The sequence below is a fragment of the Physella acuta genome, unplaced genomic scaffold (assembly GCF_028476545.2).
Source record: "Physella acuta isolate Inbredline_101_S28 unplaced genomic scaffold, ASM2847654v3 ptg000975l, whole genome shotgun sequence".
Taxonomy (NCBI): domain Eukaryota; kingdom Metazoa; phylum Mollusca; class Gastropoda; family Physidae; genus Physella; species Physella acuta.
The window spans coordinates 262,173-281,852 of NW_026732492.1; the positions used below are offsets into that span (position 1 = coordinate 262,173).

A 19,680-nucleotide genomic window follows, 5' to 3' on the forward strand; every position below is an offset into this window, starting at 1 on the left:
GCATAAAGTAAAAAAAGCCAAAAAAGTGTAATGAGACAGAGGCATATAAATTACAAGACGATTTTTCAAAAACAAAACAAATATTATGTTTTTAAAAAAAAACTAGTCAAAAATCCATAAAAGAATTATATCAACAAAATTGCATTGAATCTAGTTAAAATATAGGAACTCATTCTAAAAAAAAATTACATTTTAAAGTAAATATGATAAACATTATTCTAAAACATACACTAGGATTTACATTAAGAACCAAAAAATTCAATCACTAATATCTTTCTGTTAAAGTAATATTTTTATATTTCAGCTTTGGCTGCAGTATTTACATTGATGAAACCACTATGTACAGATGGTAGATAGATGACTCAAATGCTAGCAGCAGTTCTCAACTGCATGCCACAAAAAACTGATGGCTCAAAATGCTTTTGGTTAGGAAATGTACATTCTGCGTCAGCTCTCCCAAGTTTGGCATATAAATGTATAAAAAATGATGGCATAGATTTAGAACTGAATATTTACAAATGTTTAGCAACAGGGTCAGTAGATTCAATCAATTTGTATCTAATCAAATCTCTTTCACACATACGTTCATGTAAATTTTTGGTAAACTTTGAACAGACTCGTTTTAATTTGTTTCATTTTTATAGAGCTAAACAATATTTTTATAATCTCATCATACAATACGTGCTAAAACCACCCAGCTCTCAAAAGTACAGGCACACAAACTGGTAAATACTCTGCCATCTTACAAATCTCACAGTTACACAAACTGTCAATAGCTTGACCATTTTACAATTCACATACCCACAGTTAAAAGCTTGGCTATCTCACAAATCTCACACTTACACAAACTGTCAACACTTGGCCATCTCACAATTCTCACACTTACACAAACTGTCAATACCTCTCACTTACACAAACTATCAACACTTGGCCATCTCACAAATCTCTTTCTACCAAATCTGGACCGAAGTCGTCGACTAAAATATCTTTGGCTCGCTTGATGGCAATAATCAGGATGACCAGTTCTCTCCGTAGCTGGTCTCTGTCCACGTCTGAACTGTCCTCACTGACCACTAGCCCTGGGAAGATCACTTCCTCGTTCAGGTTGTCAGGGTGGGGTGCTATCAGCACATTTCTAAATCAGGGAGAAAAAAAGCAGTTGTAGCATGACTGGGGGGGTGGGGGGAGCTATCAACACGTTTCTAAATCAGAGGGGAAAATAAACAAGTTAAATACTAAATTTACCTTACATTCACTTCAGTTAAGTTCATGTGTCTTAGCTGTGTTGTATCACCCTATCCAGCCAGAAAAGATCAAATGACCATACCTGTATTGGCCTGATGTAAAAGTCCACCTTCATAAATTATCTTACCTGTATCTACCCTGATGTAAAAGTCCACCTTCATAAATTATCTTACCTGTATCTACCCTGATGTAAAAGTCCACCTTCATAAATTATCTTACCTGTATCTACCCTGATGTAAAAGTCCACCTTCATAAATTATCTTACATGTATCTACCCTGATGTAAAAGTCCACCTTCATAAATTATCTTACCTGTATCTACCCTGATGTAAAAGTCCACCTTCATAAATTATCTTACCTGTATCTACCCTGATGTAAAAGTCCACCTTCATAAATAAAAGCTCTTGAGATACGAATCAGCTTGTCATTAATTTCCAAAACATCAAATTCCCTGGAAAAAAAAGTTTTCGTGCTTAACTCAAGAATGGACCATTGTAAACATGAAGCTAGTAAATTCTGTAGTGTTTATAGTTTTTGATAACAAAACAAACCAATCAAGGATAAGTTAGTCTAGATTTTTCAGTTTGAAGAAGAATGATCAAAATATATTAGTATATTGTGATATGGAAGAAGAAATTTTAAAAATCTACAGCTGTAGATATGCGATCAAGCCAGAGGTTTTAAAGAAATATTGTAGACTTGCGTCAGAGGTTTAAGGAAATATTGTAGACTTGCGTCAGAGGTTTAAAGAAATATTGTAGACTTGCGTCAGAGGTTTAAGGAAATATTGTAGACTTGCGTCAGAGGTTTTAAAGAAATATTGTAGACTTGCGTCAGAGGTTTAAAGAAATATTGTAGACTTGCGTCAGAGGTTTAAAGAAATATTGTAGACTTGCGTCAGAGGTTTAAGGAAATGTAAACTTACGTCAGGTCTGTTTTGTTTCTGAGGGCTGTGTCAAAGGTTAAGGTTGCCTGTGTGAATTCTGACACTGCATCAGACAGCAGATCTGTTGACAAAATATAACTTGTTAAATGTTAATTAATCTAAAATATGTTACTAATGCTTGGCCATTTACTCAAAAAAGTGTATATATACATTTTTTTCTTAATTTGAAAAATAGAGGGACGTTTATGAAGTAGTGCAATAACGAATAATGGCCTTATTAGCATGAAAAGGCCATACACACACTAGATAGCTGTAGAAATATAGCTAAATATATAATTAACAATTAACACTCCTACAAAAACTTTAAACTGAGAAGGGGACAGTACTCAATTTAACTGGTGTTTCTTCTCTATACAGAGTTATTGTTCCTCATCCTTGAAAAGTTGATGATAAGTAGATAATGTGAGGTTTGTGATTAAAATATACATGACATTGTCTATGTCAGATGCATTAACCTGACATTAGCAGTATACCCACAGGTACATGATCCTAACATTAACAATATACCCACAGGTACATCAACCTAACATTAACAATATACCCACATTAACCTGACATTAGCAATATACACACAGGTACATCATCCTGACATTAACAATGCACCAACAATAACACCTACCTGAGTCATTACTTGATAAATGCGAGGTGAAAATGTGCCTAACTTTGGCAATGCCCTGGTTCATCATGGTGCTGTAGTGTGTGACATTCATTGGAATGATGGCAGAGTCTGCTAGTCTCAACACTATATCGCTGAGTACCTACAACAAGAATTGTTTTATTAGACATTCAATAATTAGAATTTTATAGTTAAAAACAGTTGGTGAGAATGTTTACAGTAATTCTATAATTAGATACTTAGTTTAAAAGATTTATGATTTGATAATTAGAAATACTAAAACTGTGTGGTTTGATATTAAGTTATAAAAAAATTTCTTTCTACAAAAACTGTGTGGTTAGATTGTGTAGGGCCCTAAAATGACCGTATGATTAGCAAGATGTATGAACTATTGGGGGCTTATACTTGCTGTCTATATTTTATGTGTATCACCTTCTCTTTCTTAACACACATTATGGTGACATTAATATGCGATTCTTAAACAAAATTCTAAACCAAGATCAAATTTAAAATGGGCTGAATTAATTATTGTTTTAAAAACTTAGAAAACAATGTTATTGAGAAGGCCTACTGAATTTAATTTGTTCACAATGTTGAACCATACCTGAACTAAAGCCGAGTGAAATAAATATTTCTTGTCGATGTTGAGCACATAGTCCATGGTGTCCTGTAATGTGTTGTGGGCGGGGTAGGTGGGTAAATTTGGGTATGCCTGGTGGGACGTTAAAAAATAAAATGGATATATTCAAGTGCATGAGATTTAAACTAAATATTCTATAACAATGACTCTCTTACCACCATGGCTTAAAACATTGCTGAAGACAGAAGATATAGTAAAAATACATTTGGTTCATTTTATTTCATGATAATATTTTAAATTAAATGCCTGCTAATATAATTAGAGGTTATATCTTGACCTGCCTAGCGACATTATATCCAATGTTTTTCATTTTTAATTTAATTAATGTTCATCTGTTGTAAGAGGATTTTAAAATTGTTGAAACTAAACTAGCTGAATCCAAATATCTACAGTAGAGAACATGACTGCTAACCTGAAATTGTAACCTCCATAATGCAATTATTCTACTGAAATATTAAAGTTAAGTAAAGACATTGATATTTTAGCCTACTTAGGACTAATTACTGATATTTATGTAAATACCTTCATATTTTAGCCTACTTAGGCCGAATTAGTGATATTTATGTAAATACCTTCATATTATATGTAAATGCAGTCAGCACTGAAGACATGCCTAGCCTGTACATAAATGGACTGTGGTCTTGGTCACCTGACAAATAATTTATCCTGGAATAAAACAAAAATACATTTAGCTTCATAAACTTTTTTAAAATATCATACTAATTTACCATCCTCAATTATTTTGTAACTAGATGACAATATTTTATGGAACAGCTAAACACTTTGAAATATATCAAATATTATTTTCTAAATTTAAAGCCTATTTAATCAAGGGAGAACTTTTACCAGGGTTCAGTGGCCGAGAATTCAGAGTTACTGGCCCTTTCCTTCCAGACATCATAGACAGACTTGCCATCTTGGCCTGGTTCTGGCCACTTCACAGACATAGCTGCCTTGTAAATTACATCATAGAGAAGTGGGTTGGATTCTGCATAAAAACTATAGTTACCTAAAACAAAAAGGACAAAAGATTTTTTGAAATATTCAAGTAAATCAAATTTACATAAATAAATTATGCAATTTTATGGACATCTTGCACACACACACAAAAAAAACCAAATTATATGGCAATATGGTGATGATACATTCTTCTCTTTGATATCATTTTACATTTAGTATTATTATATCTACTTGTTACACTAAAACTGGCTTCAATATATTAAAAAATTTAAAACGAAATTTACCATTTTTATATGGACTAATCAAGTGATTTTTCTCTATGATGTTGTGGACTTCAAGTTAATAGTTTATTTTTTAAAAATTGTTTTTTAGATACGGAAACTATGTTGTCAAAGTTATTACATAATGAAAAGGTATGTGATTGAAAGTAATGTGATTTTTTTTTTTTTTTTGTGGATGATCTCTGCAGACATTTTTTAAAAAATCCTAATCATTTATACAACTTCAGCAGCTATTAATTTTGATATTTGAGAAACAGGATTTGTTTTTAAAACACTTACCTCGTATAGCAGAATCTATGTTAATGTATGCCACACCACCCGTACTCAACTGCTTTTCATACTCCTGGGTAAAACACAAAAAATATGTTGGTAAACTAAAGCTAACATACAGACATATTAACACAAATTAGGAAGAAATGTAATACTAAAGTTGGTTTTCTTTACACAAAAATGACAACATTTTCTACTCTTTTTCTATTTATGATGCTTTAGTCAATGAATCATAAAAACAAAACAAGGTTAGTCAGTCAAATGTAGTAAAACAAAAAAAAACAAAGTTCAGTTACAAATGAAGTGAACCAACCTGAACCCATTCATAAGCACCAACATGGCCGTACTTTGAAGCATCCCATAATGCAAATATAATTGTCCTTCTCGGCCTCCAGCCTGTACAAGCAAGGGAGATAATTACATTCTGGTTGACACAAATCTTCATAATCTAATGGCACTCAAACTGGAACTGACAATGTACATTTACTTTTTGGGAAATGTCAAAACAATTTATTTTCTGATCAGTAAGATAATAATTAAGGTTAAATACTTTCTAAACTTACGTTACAGTTAATTGGAAGTGGTTATATACGCCATAGATTTGTTAACAAAAATGTTTAGCAAATAAGAAAGACATTTGTCCTACAATTATTTGGTAAGGTATTTTGGTAGTCCAAGAAATAAAAATTTTCAGGGAAGTATTTTAAATATACACAGATATGATTGTAATACTGATAGTGACTGAATAAAAATAACTAAAATCTTCAAGTAAATTTGATAGTCTGATTGTAAAAATAAAAATTAAGGTTCATGTCCCCACCCCCTTCACCTATCCTGGCAAAACAACTAAAAGTATAAAAACTCTTATCATATACAGGAAACCAGCTGACAGCTGACTGACTCACCATATAGGTGAGCCACTAAAACCTAGCTGACTCACCATATACAGGTAACCAGCTAAATGATAACTGACTCACCATCTACAGGTAACCAGCTAAATGATAACTGACTCACCATCTACAGGTAACCAGCTAAATGATAACTGACTCACTATCTACAGGTAACCAGCTAAATGATCATTGACTCACCATCTACAGGTAACCAGCTAAATGATAACTGACTCACTATCTACAGGTAACCAGCTAAATGATAACTGACTCACCATCTACAGGTAACCAGCTAAATGATAACTGACTCACCATCTACAGGTAACCAGCTAAATGATAACTGACTCACCATCTACAGGTAACCAGCTAAATGATAACTGACTCACCATCTACAGGTAACCAGCTAAATGATAACTGACTCACCATCTACATGTAACCAGCTAAATGATAACTGACTCACTATCTACAGGTAACCAGCTAAATGATAACTGACTCACCATATAGGCCTATAAGTGAGTCACTAAAACCTGACTCACTATCTACAAGTAACCAGCTAAATGATAACTGACTCACCTTTCCCCACCTGTGTGGAAAATGTCCTGGCCAAGTCCATAATGATAGCAAAACTAGTTCCAGCGTCAATGGCACCGTATCCCCAGGCGTCTATATGAGCTCCTATAACCACGTAATGATCTGAGGGACAATGAGAAGATCTCAAAAACTGTTTCACCTGTTTTATCTATCATCTACCCTTCTTTAATTCAATATGGAACATTTGTGACAAGAATTCAACTTATTTGTTATTAATGTTTGCACTTCTCTTTATGTATATTTAATGTTGCTCTCATCTTTAAAATCATTTATCATTTTGTATCAAATTTTTACTTATTTCAGAAAAGCTAAAATATTCCTCAAATAAGCAGAAAAAACATTCAGTGAGCATTGAGAAAAAGTCAAAACTTTAATTTTTTTTTCCAAATAACTAGTTAAAAACAGTCAACAAACTTTGTTCATAACATTTTCAGATAACCAGATATGAAATGAACAGATAAAAAAAGTCAACAAACTTTGTTCTTGACTTTTTCAGATAACCAGATATGAAATGAACAGATAAAAAAGTCTACAAACTTTGTTCTTAATTTTTTCAGATAACCAGATATGAAATGAACAGATAAAAAAGTCTACAAACTTTGTTCATATTTCCCCCGTAGGACAGCTATAACATTGTGGATATCTCTGTAGCTAAAGCTGTTGCTGATGTTCAGTTCAACTTTGCTGAAAAGATTCAATTCAGGTCAGTGACTTTATATAGACAACACATGAACTTATATACAAAATCTTATAAATTATAAATTTTTAATCTACAAATGTTTTCTGAGTAAAATGAAAAAAACAGTTTACATCTAAACAATTAGAAAATTCAAGCAATAATACTCAAGGCTGATTAAACTGAATTAAAACTGTACTTAATTAAATGCTGCAAAAGTATGAATTGAGTACGAAATAAAAAAAAAAATATTTATAAGATTATTTTCTGTGTAGTCTGTATCCATACATATTCATATTTAAGATAGTTCTGAGCAGGACACTTTGATCAAAGCAAACATTCGAATAAATAAAGTTACTGAAGAAAAGCTTGAAAATGTCCATTGACTTACTAGTCTTGCCATGGCCCAGTGAAGCCTGGTCCAGTGTTGTAGGAAACGTTAAGTCCACCTAGCCAATCTCCTGTAGTGGACGTCCCACCCAGGTGCCTACATTTAAATAATATGTTGTGAAAGTTGTTTACTCCATCAAAAAACTATACAAAAGTAAAAACATCATTAGAGCTGATGCAGCTTACGTTTGTATTAATGTAACATATTTCACAACAAAATTACATAGGTAATATACTGGAATGTTCTAGGCTTTGAATTACCTGAGCATCATCTCGGCATCGTTGTAGGAGATGGGGTAGACAGGTATTCCAGGTGTGCTGGCTGTAGAGGAGCCAGTTCTAGGGACACCTACTGTCAATAGTAGGGAAACATCAAACATGGTTCATTTTTTTGTTCGAACAGAAAAAATGTCAGAATATGTTATCACCATACCTAGAGCAGTCAAGTGTATGCTCTACTTAAGGTCAGAAGTATGAGCTACCTTGAGCAGGGTAGTCTGGTGTCTGACTTACCTAGAGCAGTCTGGTGTCTGACTTACCTAGAGCAGTCTGGTGTCTGACCTACTTAGACCTGTCATGTGTTTGACCTACTTAGACCAGTCATGTGTTTGACCTACTTAGACCTGTCATGTGTTTGACCTACTTAGACATGTCATGTGTTTGACCTACTTAGACATGTCATGTGTTTGACCTACTTAGACCAGTCTGGTGTCTGACCTACTTAGACCAGTCTGGTGTCTGACCTACTTAGACATGTCTAGTGCCTGACCTACTTAGACATGTCTAGTGCCTGACCTACTTGGACAAGTCTGGTGTCTGACCTACTTGGACCAGTCTGGTGTCTGACCTACTTAGACCAGTCTGGTGTCTGGCCTACTTAGAGCAGTGGTGTCTGACCTACTTAGACCAGTCAGGTGTCTGACCTACTTAGAGCAGTGGTATCTGACATACTTAGACCAGCCTGGTGTCTGACCTACTTAGACCAGTCAGATGTGACCTACCTAGACCGGTCTGGTGTCTGACCTACTTAGACCAGTCAGATGTGACCTACCTAGACCAGTCTGGTGTCTGACCTACCTAGACCAGTCTGGTGTCTGACCTACTTAGACAAGTCTAGTGCCTGACCTACCTAGAGCAGGATAGTCAGGTGTTTGACCTACCTAGAGCAGGATAGTCAGGTGTTTGACCTACCTAGAGCAGGATAGTCAGGTGTTTGACCTACCTAGAGCAGGATAGTCAGGTGTGCTGGGGTCACCTGTCAGCCAGTACCTGACGTGCTCACTGGGCACCTGATCCCCACGTAGCCACCAGGTGCCAGACACGTTGGTCATCCCATTGCAGTAGTCCGAGGGGTCGGGGTACAGGATGACCCCACTGGCGCCATTTTCTTCCGCCAGTTTGATCTACAGGGATAGATGTCAACATGTTGGCGAGAAGTTGTCAAGTTTTACAGGAACTATAATCAGTATTTAGTTTGGATGTAATTTCTAACTACTTATGGTTGCCATCCAAGAGAGATGAAGACAGACCCAGAAGACAGACGCAGACAGACCAAATAACCCATACCTTATTGCTCGGATGGACCTTGCCGTACCGAATGAGGTGAATGACCCCCTTCGTGTTGACCCCTCTCTCCTGCAGCCATCTGTAGTCAGATCTCCGACCAAAGTTACAGTAGACAATGTCCCCCTACACGTAATATAAGAGTTACATGTTGGCACCAAAGTTACAGTAGACTGTCCCCCTACACGTAATACTAGAGTTAAATGTTGGCACCAAAGCTACAGTAGACAATGTCCCCCTACACGTAATACTAGAGTTAAATGTTGGCACCAAAGCTACAGTAGACTATGTCCCCCTACACGTAATACAAAAGTTACATGTTTGGCACCAAAGTTACACTAGACTATGTCCCCCTACACGTAATACAAGATACACTAGACTACAGTAGACTATGTTTGAACACACAGAACCGAATAATTCAATGAACGTTATTAAACTTAAGGTCCGACTCGTTCAACCAAAATACACCAACAAAGGTTTCAGTTATGTGCCCGGAAGCCAATTGGGGAGACTAATTTGCCCCGTCATTAAAAATTAACGGGCTCACTTAATTACAGTAACCAATATTTTTTTTTAAATTTCCGTCAAAGGCATGCAGTCGTTCTCCCAATACTTTTAGCATGTGTGTTCGTGTGGCAGTGTGGGGAGGGAGTGGGCAGCGTATTTCACACGTGTGTGTGTGTACTGGCGGCCATACATAGGTCTACACGATAGTGGTAATAGAGGTTTACGTCATCGGGTGGTGTTCCTTGTAGAGTTCCCTAATGAGGTGGTGTTCCTAAAAAAAATGGATTCCCTCATGGTGGGGCTTCTAGTATCATTTAAACTGACAGTTCGAGGTAACCGTGTTTGTTTCAACGTCGATAGTAACGTGTGAGGCTTGTGTGAAACTTGTGTGAAACGTGTGTGAACACCTAAGGGTCTCAGGCTACTTTAGGTATCTTATTTGAAAAAGGGGGCAGGGGTCTTTCAGATTCTCTGTCTAGATTAAAGATCACGGTTAGAAATCACATGACCAAGACGCCCATACTAAAAATTCTCTGATTATTCTTCTAAAACTGTCTGTAAATTACGCCTCAAGGCATGCTCTAAAGACCGGCTCCTATGGCCTGTGATTGATAAAAAGAACTATTTTAAAGACCCGTGGTTGAGGAAATGGTGTGGTTGGGGAAATAATGTGAACGGTGACTGTGGTTGAGGAAATGATGTGAAAGATGACTGTGGTTGGGGGAATGATGTGAACGGTGACTGTGGTTGGGGGAATGATGTGAACGGTGACTGTGGTTGAGGAAATGATGTGAAAGATGACTGTGGTTGAGGGAATGATGTGAACGTACTGTGGTTGGGGCAATGATGTGAACGGAGACTGTGGTTGGGGAATGATGTGAACGGAGGCTGTGGTTGGGTAAATGATGTGAACGGACTGTGGTTGGGGAAATGGTGTGATCGGTGACTGTGGTTGGGGCAATGATGTGAACGGTGACTGTGGTTGAGGAAATGGTGTGAACGGTGACTGTGGTTGAGGAAATGGTGTGAACGATGGGTGTGGTTGGGGAATCACGTGAACGGTGACTGTGGTTGGGGAAATGGTGTGAACGGAGACTGTGGTTAGGGAAATGATTTGAAAGGAGACTCGGGTTGGGGAAATGATGTGAACGGAGACTGTGGTTGAGGAAATGACGTAAAAGATGACTGTGGTTGGGGAAATGATGTGAACGGTGGGTGTAGTTGGGGAAAGATATGAAAGATGAGCGTACCTCGACGTTCCCCGAGGCTGAGTAGGCGTTGAATGGGGATATGTCGGGGTGGATGTTGGAGTTGTTGGTCCACGTCTCGAACACCAGGGTGTTGTTGTTGGTTTTAATCGCCACGTGGTTCTCGTCTTGCCTGGTGAGAGGGAGAAGAAATTTTTTGAAAATCTTGACGAAACAATATTTATAGATAATAAAAAGTTTAAAATCTTAACGAAAAAATGATACAGTTACAGACAAAAATTTGGAAATCTTAAACAGTGTCCACAGACAATAAAAAGTTTAAAATCTTGATGCAACAATGTTTATAGAGAATAAAAAGTTTAAAATCTTAACGAAACAATGTTTACCGAAAATAAAAAGTTAAAAATATTTTAATTTTTAATCAATGTTACACGCAATAAAAAGTTGAAAACCTTAACGAAACAATGTGTACACACAATAAAAAGTTCAAAATCTTATGGCTACAATGTTTACAAAATCTATTTTTTAGTAATTTACTTTCAATAAAAGAAAAAAATTGATTTCTTCGTTTTTTTGTTCGAACTTGCTGCACTGGATTAAAATAGCTCTGTTTTCTTCATAGAAAAAGAAACAAAAACATAATAAAAAGTTTAACTGGAAAAAGTTTTACAGATCTAAACATTTTAAACAAATACCAGCACATAGACCGCCAACGACAGGCGTTAAAAAAAGACAAAAAAAAACACGTCTGCAAGTTTGATTTATTTTCCAGAACTCTAAAGAAACCTCTGGCATTCAAATCGACTATTTTTGTCAGCAGGTAAAGATGACAAGTTTATCCAGTTCTGATCGCGTGCTATATCGTCTGTCAAAATTTAAATTGCTTCGTTTGTCTAATACTTTATGCTGTACTTGAAACTATTTCAATTTGTTTCATTCGAAATGTCAGCCTTGGGTGAAGCATTTGATTTTCTTTCATTTGAGCGGGTATTGTATGGGAAATGGGTTGGTAGATGATTACATGGGATATGATGGGCTAGCCATTGATGATTACATGGGATATGATGGGCTAGCCAGAGATTACATGGGATATGATGGGCTAGCCATTGATGATTACATGGGATATGATGGGCTAGCCAGAGATTACATGGGATATGATGGGCTAGCCATTGATGATTACATGGGATATGATGGGCTAGCCAGAGATTACATGGGATATGATGGGCTAGCCATTGATGATTACATGGGATATGGGCTTACCAAGTGGCTGGTGCTAGACACATCTCGCCACATACACACCGTATCAGACAAGATTCGAACCCATACCTCTCCCACAACATGCACCCATGTTTACTAAATCCCATTCAGAATCTCAACGCTAGGCCATACTCCCCTTTCTAAAGTCTCATCATTTCCGCATGCATACAGCAACAAGTGATAAACTACCACGGCGTGTAATACATCTTATTTCTTTATATCTTTATCCCCCCCCCCCTTCCCCGGCGTATATATAAAATTGATTTCTTACATTTTTCTCGCCCCGTCTAGAGAACCCAAACAAGACAAATAGATTCCCGCCCTTTATCTCCCAACTTCCGTCAGACGTTATGACAAACCGCGAAACATTTTCCTCTGACGCCCCAATTCTCTCCAGACGTCCAGTCGGCCGTCTGACAACAATGGGGTCCGGTGGTCTCCCTTACCCCACCCCCTAAACCCCTGCCTTTAACAGGAATTATTCATCAAAGTTAGTTTCAATTAACCCTGTCTGACCTGGGACGTCAGCCATTTCATTTCTCTGTGTGCAGCCGACATTTTGAAAGGTTCGCGGGAAGTGGTGAACAAAATGTTCAAATTATTGTTCAAATTTTTCTCAAATATTTTTCTCAAAAACTTTTAATAAATATGTCAGTAAAATAGTTATAATAATTTGGTTGTAAGAAATACGTTATAATTAGGGTTATACATTAATGACGATCAATAGTTAATGTCACCCTTGGGCGAAGAGATATCGTTTAATAAATGTTTAAAATCTGCTTCCCGTAGGATGGCATAAAACTGTACCGATTGATTTAATATAAGCCAGTGGTCATAATCATTCTAACTTTATCAGGCCTCCATTACATAAAGTCACGCTAAAACTTTATCAGGCCTCCATTACATAAAGTCACGCTAAAACTTTATCAGGCCTCCATTACATAAAGTCACGCTAAAACTTTATCAGGCCTCCATTACATAAAGTCACGCTAAAACTTTATCAGGCCTCCATTACATAAAGTCACGCTAAAACTTTATCAGGCCTCCATTACATAAAGTCACGCTAAAACTTTATCAGGCCTCCATTACATAAAGTCACGCTAAAACTTTATCAGCCTACCTTACATAAACTCACGCTAAAATTTTATCAACGCCTACATTACATAAACTCACGCTAAAACTTTATCAGCCTACATTACATAAAGTCACGCTAAAACTTTATCAGGCCTCCATTACATAAAGTCACGCTAAAACTTTATCAGCCTACCTTACATAAACTCACGCTAAAATTTTATCAACGCCTACATTACATAAACTCACGCTAAAACTTTATCAGCCTACATTACATAAAGTCACGCTAAAACTTTATCAGGCCTCCATTACATAAAGTCACGCTAAAACTTTATCAGCCTACCTTTCATAAACTCACTCTAAAATTTTATCAACGCCTACATTACATAAACTCACGCTAAAACTTTATCAGCCTACATTACATAAAGTCACGCTAAAACTTTATCAGGCCTCCATTTCATAAAGTCACGCTAAAACTTTATCAGGCCCACATTACATAAAGTCACGCTAAAACTTTATCAGGCCTCCATTACATAAAGTCACGCTAAAACTTTATCAGCCTACCTTACATAAACTCACGCTAAAATTTTATCAACGCCTACATTACATAAACTCACGCTAAAACTTTATCAGCCTACATTACATAAAGTCACGCTAAAACTTTATCAGCCTAAATTACATAAAGTCACGCTAAAACTTTATCAGGCTCACATTACATAAAGTCACGCTAAAACTTTATCAGCCTACATTACATAAAGTCAAGCTAAAACTTTATCAGCCTACATTGCATAAAGTCAAGCTAAAACTTTATCAGCCTACATTACATAAAGTCAAGCTAAAACTTTATCAGCCTACATTACATAAAGTCAAGCTAGAACTTTATCAGCCTACATTACATAAAGTCAAGCTAAAACTTTATTAGGCCTACATTACATAAAGTCAAGCTAAAACTTTATCAAGGCCTCCATTACATAAACTATTCACCAAATTACATCCCTAAAGCTGCTCGCTGCAATCTAATTATACGCGAATACATTAAATTACACCCATAACCAAGCTTAAATCAGATCCCATAAAATGATATAAATCTTGTAAAGTAGGTAATCAAATAGAGCAGGGGATCTCAAACTCTATGGTGTGGAAGTGCACTTATGTATGAGGCCATAGCATCAGATCCTTAGATAAAACCGTCAGTAATATATAAAAAAGATGTCACACTAAAGTCAGATAAAATTGTCAGCATTATCTAAAACACTGCCCACAAATGTTAAGTTAAAACCTTTAGTATGTCTAAAAGCATGAAAAATCTAACCACTGACCCACTAATGTCAGTGTATCTAAAACCCTGACAGATCTAACCACTGAACCACTCACGCCACATAGTCGGGATAGACCAGCTGGACGCTGTAGTTCTTGATGGCCAGACTGTCGAAGTTGAAGTTCCTCCACCAGTCCCGCACGTAGATCAGGATCCGGTTGGTGCCGCCCACCCCCGACAGCCGTACGTCCCTCGTCAGTAGCCTGGGGTAGAGACAACAAAACTGGGTCAAGGTCATCCGTCGTAGTGTCATCTGTCGGTTAGTTGGCAAAGGTTCTATCATCGTCATCTTTCCCCGTTCGTGCCCAAAACACATGGGGCAGATGAAGTAGAGTTTATCTGATTCAGGGACCTCGGCATAAGAAGGGATAGTGTGGTCAGCACTATGCCCAGGTAATTTTGCTTCCCTAACGAGAGTTAGGTACGCATCAGAGCTGGGTGGACTCAGGGACGCTCTACTGACTTGAACCCGGATTCGAACTCGAGACTTTCGGGTTAGCAGTCCAGCTCTCTACCGCTGGGTCACGCCGTCCCCACAGTTTCTATATTTATACGATTCTATCAGAAGTAAACTGTAGAACTATCTGGGCAGGTGAACATTGGTCACGGCCATTACTATGTCGTGTAAGGCGAGAGTGAATCACCACTGCTGTCTTAAAACCTGACATACTGAGATGTGGTGACTGGCCACAAAAGATTGATTTCGTGTTTCCAATTTTTGAAATATCTCCGATTAAAAATTTCTATTTTAGGCGTCTAATGCCATTTGTGGTGGGATCATGGGAAATGTGTGAAATCGATGCTTCGGGATGACTTTCAGAAAGACCTTGATTCTCATTAGATTTTATTTCGCTCACGTCACTAATGGTGACGATTTTCGCCATCAAATATTCATACGCTAATGTTGAAAATTCGAACCTGACTTTGTCGATTCACCCGCCTGTTTTGTCAAATCTCTAGCATCGTGTAAAAAGGGAAACAAAGATTTGTAAAAGATTTTTCCTACAAAAGAAAATTTTGCTTTTCTGGTAAATTGTTTAACTTTTTAAAAAGTATATGTTACCGGCAAAGTGTAAAACCGACACTATAGAATACCTAGGCGGTGTGTACAATGCCTGCAATGGGCCGTCAGAGTATGAAATACATCAATAATTTATACGTTTCCTCGTCATTCTATAGAATAACAAATAACAAACAGGCTGAGCATAGAATAATAGCAAAATATCAAGGTTTAGGAATTGGGTTAAGGTTAGGGTTAGAAAGAAAAATAAATTAAGTGCAATTAAAAATGCCATTCTAACCTTACATTATGCAACCAATTCATTTTCTATTTTTTTTTTTTTTTTTTTTTTTTTTTTTTTTGACTTTTTGTTATTAAAGACTTTTGCAATCAGGGCATTTCACACTTTGAGCAGTTCTTGGCATTCTAAATAAAGCCTTGGCATTTTATGTAATGCCTGTGAAGTATAGAACAACGCTGATAAATGCCTAAAACGCCAGTAATTGTAACATTGCCTAGGTATTCCATAGAATGCCGGGTTTTTATCCATTGCCGGCAACATATATCGCAGGGTATAGTAGCAGTAGCAGAGTGACTCTGTCTGACGCTGTCTGTCAGTGTCTGACATCACAGTGACGCAGCGTCTAGTATCAGAGTGACTCTGTCAACGTCTGTCAGATGACAACTTACTGCAGGCTGTCCTCAAAGTTGGAGACGTGGGTCACACGGGCCTGTAGCTCGTCCCTTACACGTGGGTTGTAGTCCTGGCAACAGAAACAAACATCACGTGATCTCACATCATTAACATAAACTACGCTAAAATATCCCTTATCTAGTAATGCGATACACAAACTTGCATCCATTAGCACGAAGACCAAAGCATGTCGTGCGTGTTGCGACAATCAGTCAGAACATGAGCGTGTTGTAGAACAAACAGAACTATATATTTGTTGCAGAACTGAATGGAACATGCACAATCAAAATAATAAGTCGATCTGTCTACAGCTTTTCAAGGCCCACGATATATACCTCATTCTACCTTACTGAAGACTGACTAAAATAAATATTACCATAAAAGAACATTATCCTAAAATAACAAGTATATGAAATGACCCTGGATCTGAAATTAATACCCCGACAAGACAATTGATCTGAAATAACATGAATCTGAAATGACCTTGAATCTGAAATGACCATGGATGTGAAATGACCTTGGACCTGAAATGACCTTGGACCTGAAATGACCCTGGACCTGAAGTGACCACAGACAAGCACTAACCACCTGGACTGACCTGTTGCACGCCCAGGTACTTCTGTTTGATGGACGCCGAGACAAAGACCTCGTGGATGTTCCTCCTGATGACGTAGCCGATGATGAGGCCGACAAAGAGCACGGCGAGGATAAGAAGAGCCTGGGGAGGAGAGGACACACGCAAGGTCAAGGTTGAACTTTGGCAAGTCTGTTTTGTTTCTAAATGCTGAAGTTTAGTAGTGGAGTATTCTCATGGCCATGCTGTGGTAACTTGGCCTGAATGTTTGTGGTATTGCCAGGTAATTTTCTAAAGTCTCTAATTCAATCTCCAAATTGAACCACTAAACAGGGGAGTGGTGGGATTCGAAATAGTCAATCGAGTTACACGGAGCTAATCTGCTGCCTCCCCATCCCTTCCCTTCCAGATACAATAGGCGTGAGTTGGTATACCAAAAAGTCATTAATTCTCCCCCCCCCCCACCCCCCAACAACAATAGTCAAAACATACACAGATGAATCTGTGCTATAAATATTTATTAGATCGGTGAACTGGTACTCCGAATAGTTTACGACTCATACAATGGTAACCTGGTGCTCCGACGGTCATTAGACGCACACAATGGGTAACGTGACGCGTGACTCCAGGTTCATCCGGTACACTTGACCAAACTGATCGGAAGATCGCGTGATGGCGTCACAGTATCCGCCTCAATCATTTTTTTCTGACGATTCTTTAAAAATTGTTCCGTGGCTTTACAACTAACGATTTTTTTCCCTTCCCACAACTATTCTAGAAAATGTGACTTAATTAAAGAACAAGCATGCTTTAATTAGGAATGCTTAATCTATTTATAAGTTTGGGAGTTTTCTGAGTGAGTTGGTTATGTTGTCGATATAGAAAGTTTACAAATGTTTAACCTATTTATATAAATAAATAAAATAAATCCCTTAACACTTGGGTGGAGGGGCATTGGGGCACCACAGATTTGTGTGGTGTGTCTAGGGCTAAGTATTGCATGATGGCACCCATCCCTCTCCGTGCCTGACCACAGACGGATGCTTCCACCTAGGTGGCTCGCATTGGTCACGATCACAAGGTCGTTGAAGGTCATCTAGGAACTCTAGTGCCCGGGTCGGTGACTTTACTACAAGGTCATGCGCCCAGTGATGCATCACGTGTTTGATTTTGGAGTTGTCTCTCCTAGATGGGTTGCTGTCCCCAGGTGACAAGCCTCATCTGTCTGGGGGTTCGAACTCGGTACTTTTGATCTTTACCGACCCGACCACACCGACCCCGTTTAAACTATGCACCAAATCAAACAAATGTGACATTTTTAATCCAACTCTATCGTTAACAAGGGAATTCACAGAAAAAAAAATCAGCTTTCTTTCGCCAACACTTATGTTGTGTTAGTCTTTAAGTAACTACAAAAAAAAAAAAAAAACTAGCAAAAAGACATCAAAGACAAGTTTAAAACAATGTTATTACAGTGACTGTTTACACCATTGTAAAACATCTTTTTTGATGTGAAGTTTTGGAATCGTGAAACTAAACCGGATATTAAGTTCCCGATCCCAAACTGAAGTGGAATTCTGGGAATTATCGGCCTAAGACGGCTGACGCTTGACAAGTCCACAAAAAAACTAATCCGGTTAGAAAAGACGCCGGGAAAAAATATTTCCGGCTGAAAACAAAATAGAGATTTTTTTTTTTTAAACTATTGAAAAGTGACTCACGGTTTTATGCTGAACAGAGTATTTTTGGCCCAACTACATCAGACTACGCATGCGCAGATAAATGAGCAAATAAATACATGTTTATACTTGTTTGTATTTATTATCATACAAACATAGGGCACAAACACATACACATATACAAATAAAGTTTATGGATCTTTTCCCCATTAGAAATTATATAATACGAGCCGACCCGCGGCATATCATACGCCGCTATTTTGTTGTTGTTTTTTCTACTTTCAGTAATTCATAATTTGTGAATTCGACACTACCAACGCTGCCATTGAAAATATTTCTTTTAAACACTATAAGTAGCTCGTTAAGGACGATAACCCTCCAACCCCCCCCCCCCCCCCCCCGTTAAAGTAAACTCCACTTAGTTACCCCCCCCCCCTACGTTTAAAATCGTTTCAAACTAAATTATCCGCCCCTAATAGTCGTCACTAAGCCCGGCTCTGCTTGTAAACATTTAGCGTGAACCACAGCTCACTAGACCATGTAGGGGTGGGGGTGGTAGGGAGCGCGCTTACAGCTTGTTTTCTAGCGTCTCCCAGAAGAGAATTATATATATATACGAGCCGACCCGCGGCGTATCATACGCCGCTATTTAGTTGTTTTTTTTCTTCTACTTTTCAGTAATTTATAATTTGTGAATTCGACATTACCAATGCTGCCACTGAAAATATTTGCTTAAAAACACTAAACCCCCCTCCCCCCCCCCCCACGTGAAAGCAGCCACCTCTTAGTTACCTCCTCTAAGTTTAAAATCGTTTCAAACTAAATTATCTGCCCCTAATAGCCGTCACCAAACCCGTCTCTATGATTGTAAAATGTAAACAGCGTGACCACAGCTCACCAGACAATGTGGGGGTGGGGTGGGGTGGTAGTGATAGAGAGAAAGAGAGGGGACTGCAAGGAGGTGCTTGCAGCTTGTTTTCTAACGGCTCCCAGAAGAGAATTATATATATATAGAATAGATAGATAGATAGATTACAAAACAAGAATAATGTTTCTTGCTCCAAAAAACCTGAAGAATGTTTCTAGATACTGCAAATCTAAATCATATTACTAGCCCCTACCAATACTAAAACATATTTTTGGCTTCCACATAACGAAAGCACATTTCAAACTCCTACGAAACTAAAGCTGTTCTAGCTCCTACAAAACTAAAGTACACGGTGACTAGATACTGTCCCTTAAGACCCATTTCACTTTATGTGAGTTCTGTCCCCTGGGCTGGCTATAGTGCTGGCGACAGTGGCGCAA

The 19,680-nt window shown here is 37.7% G+C and overlaps 1 protein-coding gene across 1 annotated transcript in view; it reads right to left on the reverse strand.

The window, feature by feature from the left end:
* Positions 1-696: 696 nt before the first annotated feature.
* The window catches only part of LOC131954140 (putative N-acetylated-alpha-linked acidic dipeptidase), a 55,981-nt gene continuing 36,997 nt past the window's right edge, over positions 697-19,680 (reverse strand). The window contains exons 3-21 of the mRNA XM_059317669.1: positions 16,718-16,837; positions 16,116-16,189; positions 14,482-14,628; positions 10,822-10,951; positions 9,068-9,190; positions 8,724-8,904; positions 7,763-7,853; positions 7,503-7,598; positions 7,034-7,119; positions 6,418-6,537; positions 5,271-5,353; positions 4,967-5,030; positions 4,293-4,455; positions 4,019-4,112; positions 3,411-3,518; positions 2,810-2,948; positions 2,170-2,251; positions 1,603-1,695; positions 697-1,135 (exon numbers count right to left, since the gene is read on the reverse strand). Coding sequence (XP_059173652.1) covers positions 937-1,135; positions 1,603-1,695; positions 2,170-2,251; positions 2,810-2,948; positions 3,411-3,518; positions 4,019-4,112; positions 4,293-4,455; positions 4,967-5,030; positions 5,271-5,353; positions 6,418-6,537; positions 7,034-7,119; positions 7,503-7,598; positions 7,763-7,853; positions 8,724-8,904; positions 9,068-9,190; positions 10,822-10,951; positions 14,482-14,628; positions 16,116-16,189; positions 16,718-16,837 — 2,193 coding nt within the window. The 3' untranslated portion in view covers positions 697-936. The remainder of the gene's footprint in view (positions 1,136-1,602; positions 1,696-2,169; positions 2,252-2,809; positions 2,949-3,410; positions 3,519-4,018; positions 4,113-4,292; positions 4,456-4,966; positions 5,031-5,270; positions 5,354-6,417; positions 6,538-7,033; positions 7,120-7,502; positions 7,599-7,762; positions 7,854-8,723; positions 8,905-9,067; positions 9,191-10,821; positions 10,952-14,481; positions 14,629-16,115; positions 16,190-16,717; positions 16,838-19,680) is intronic.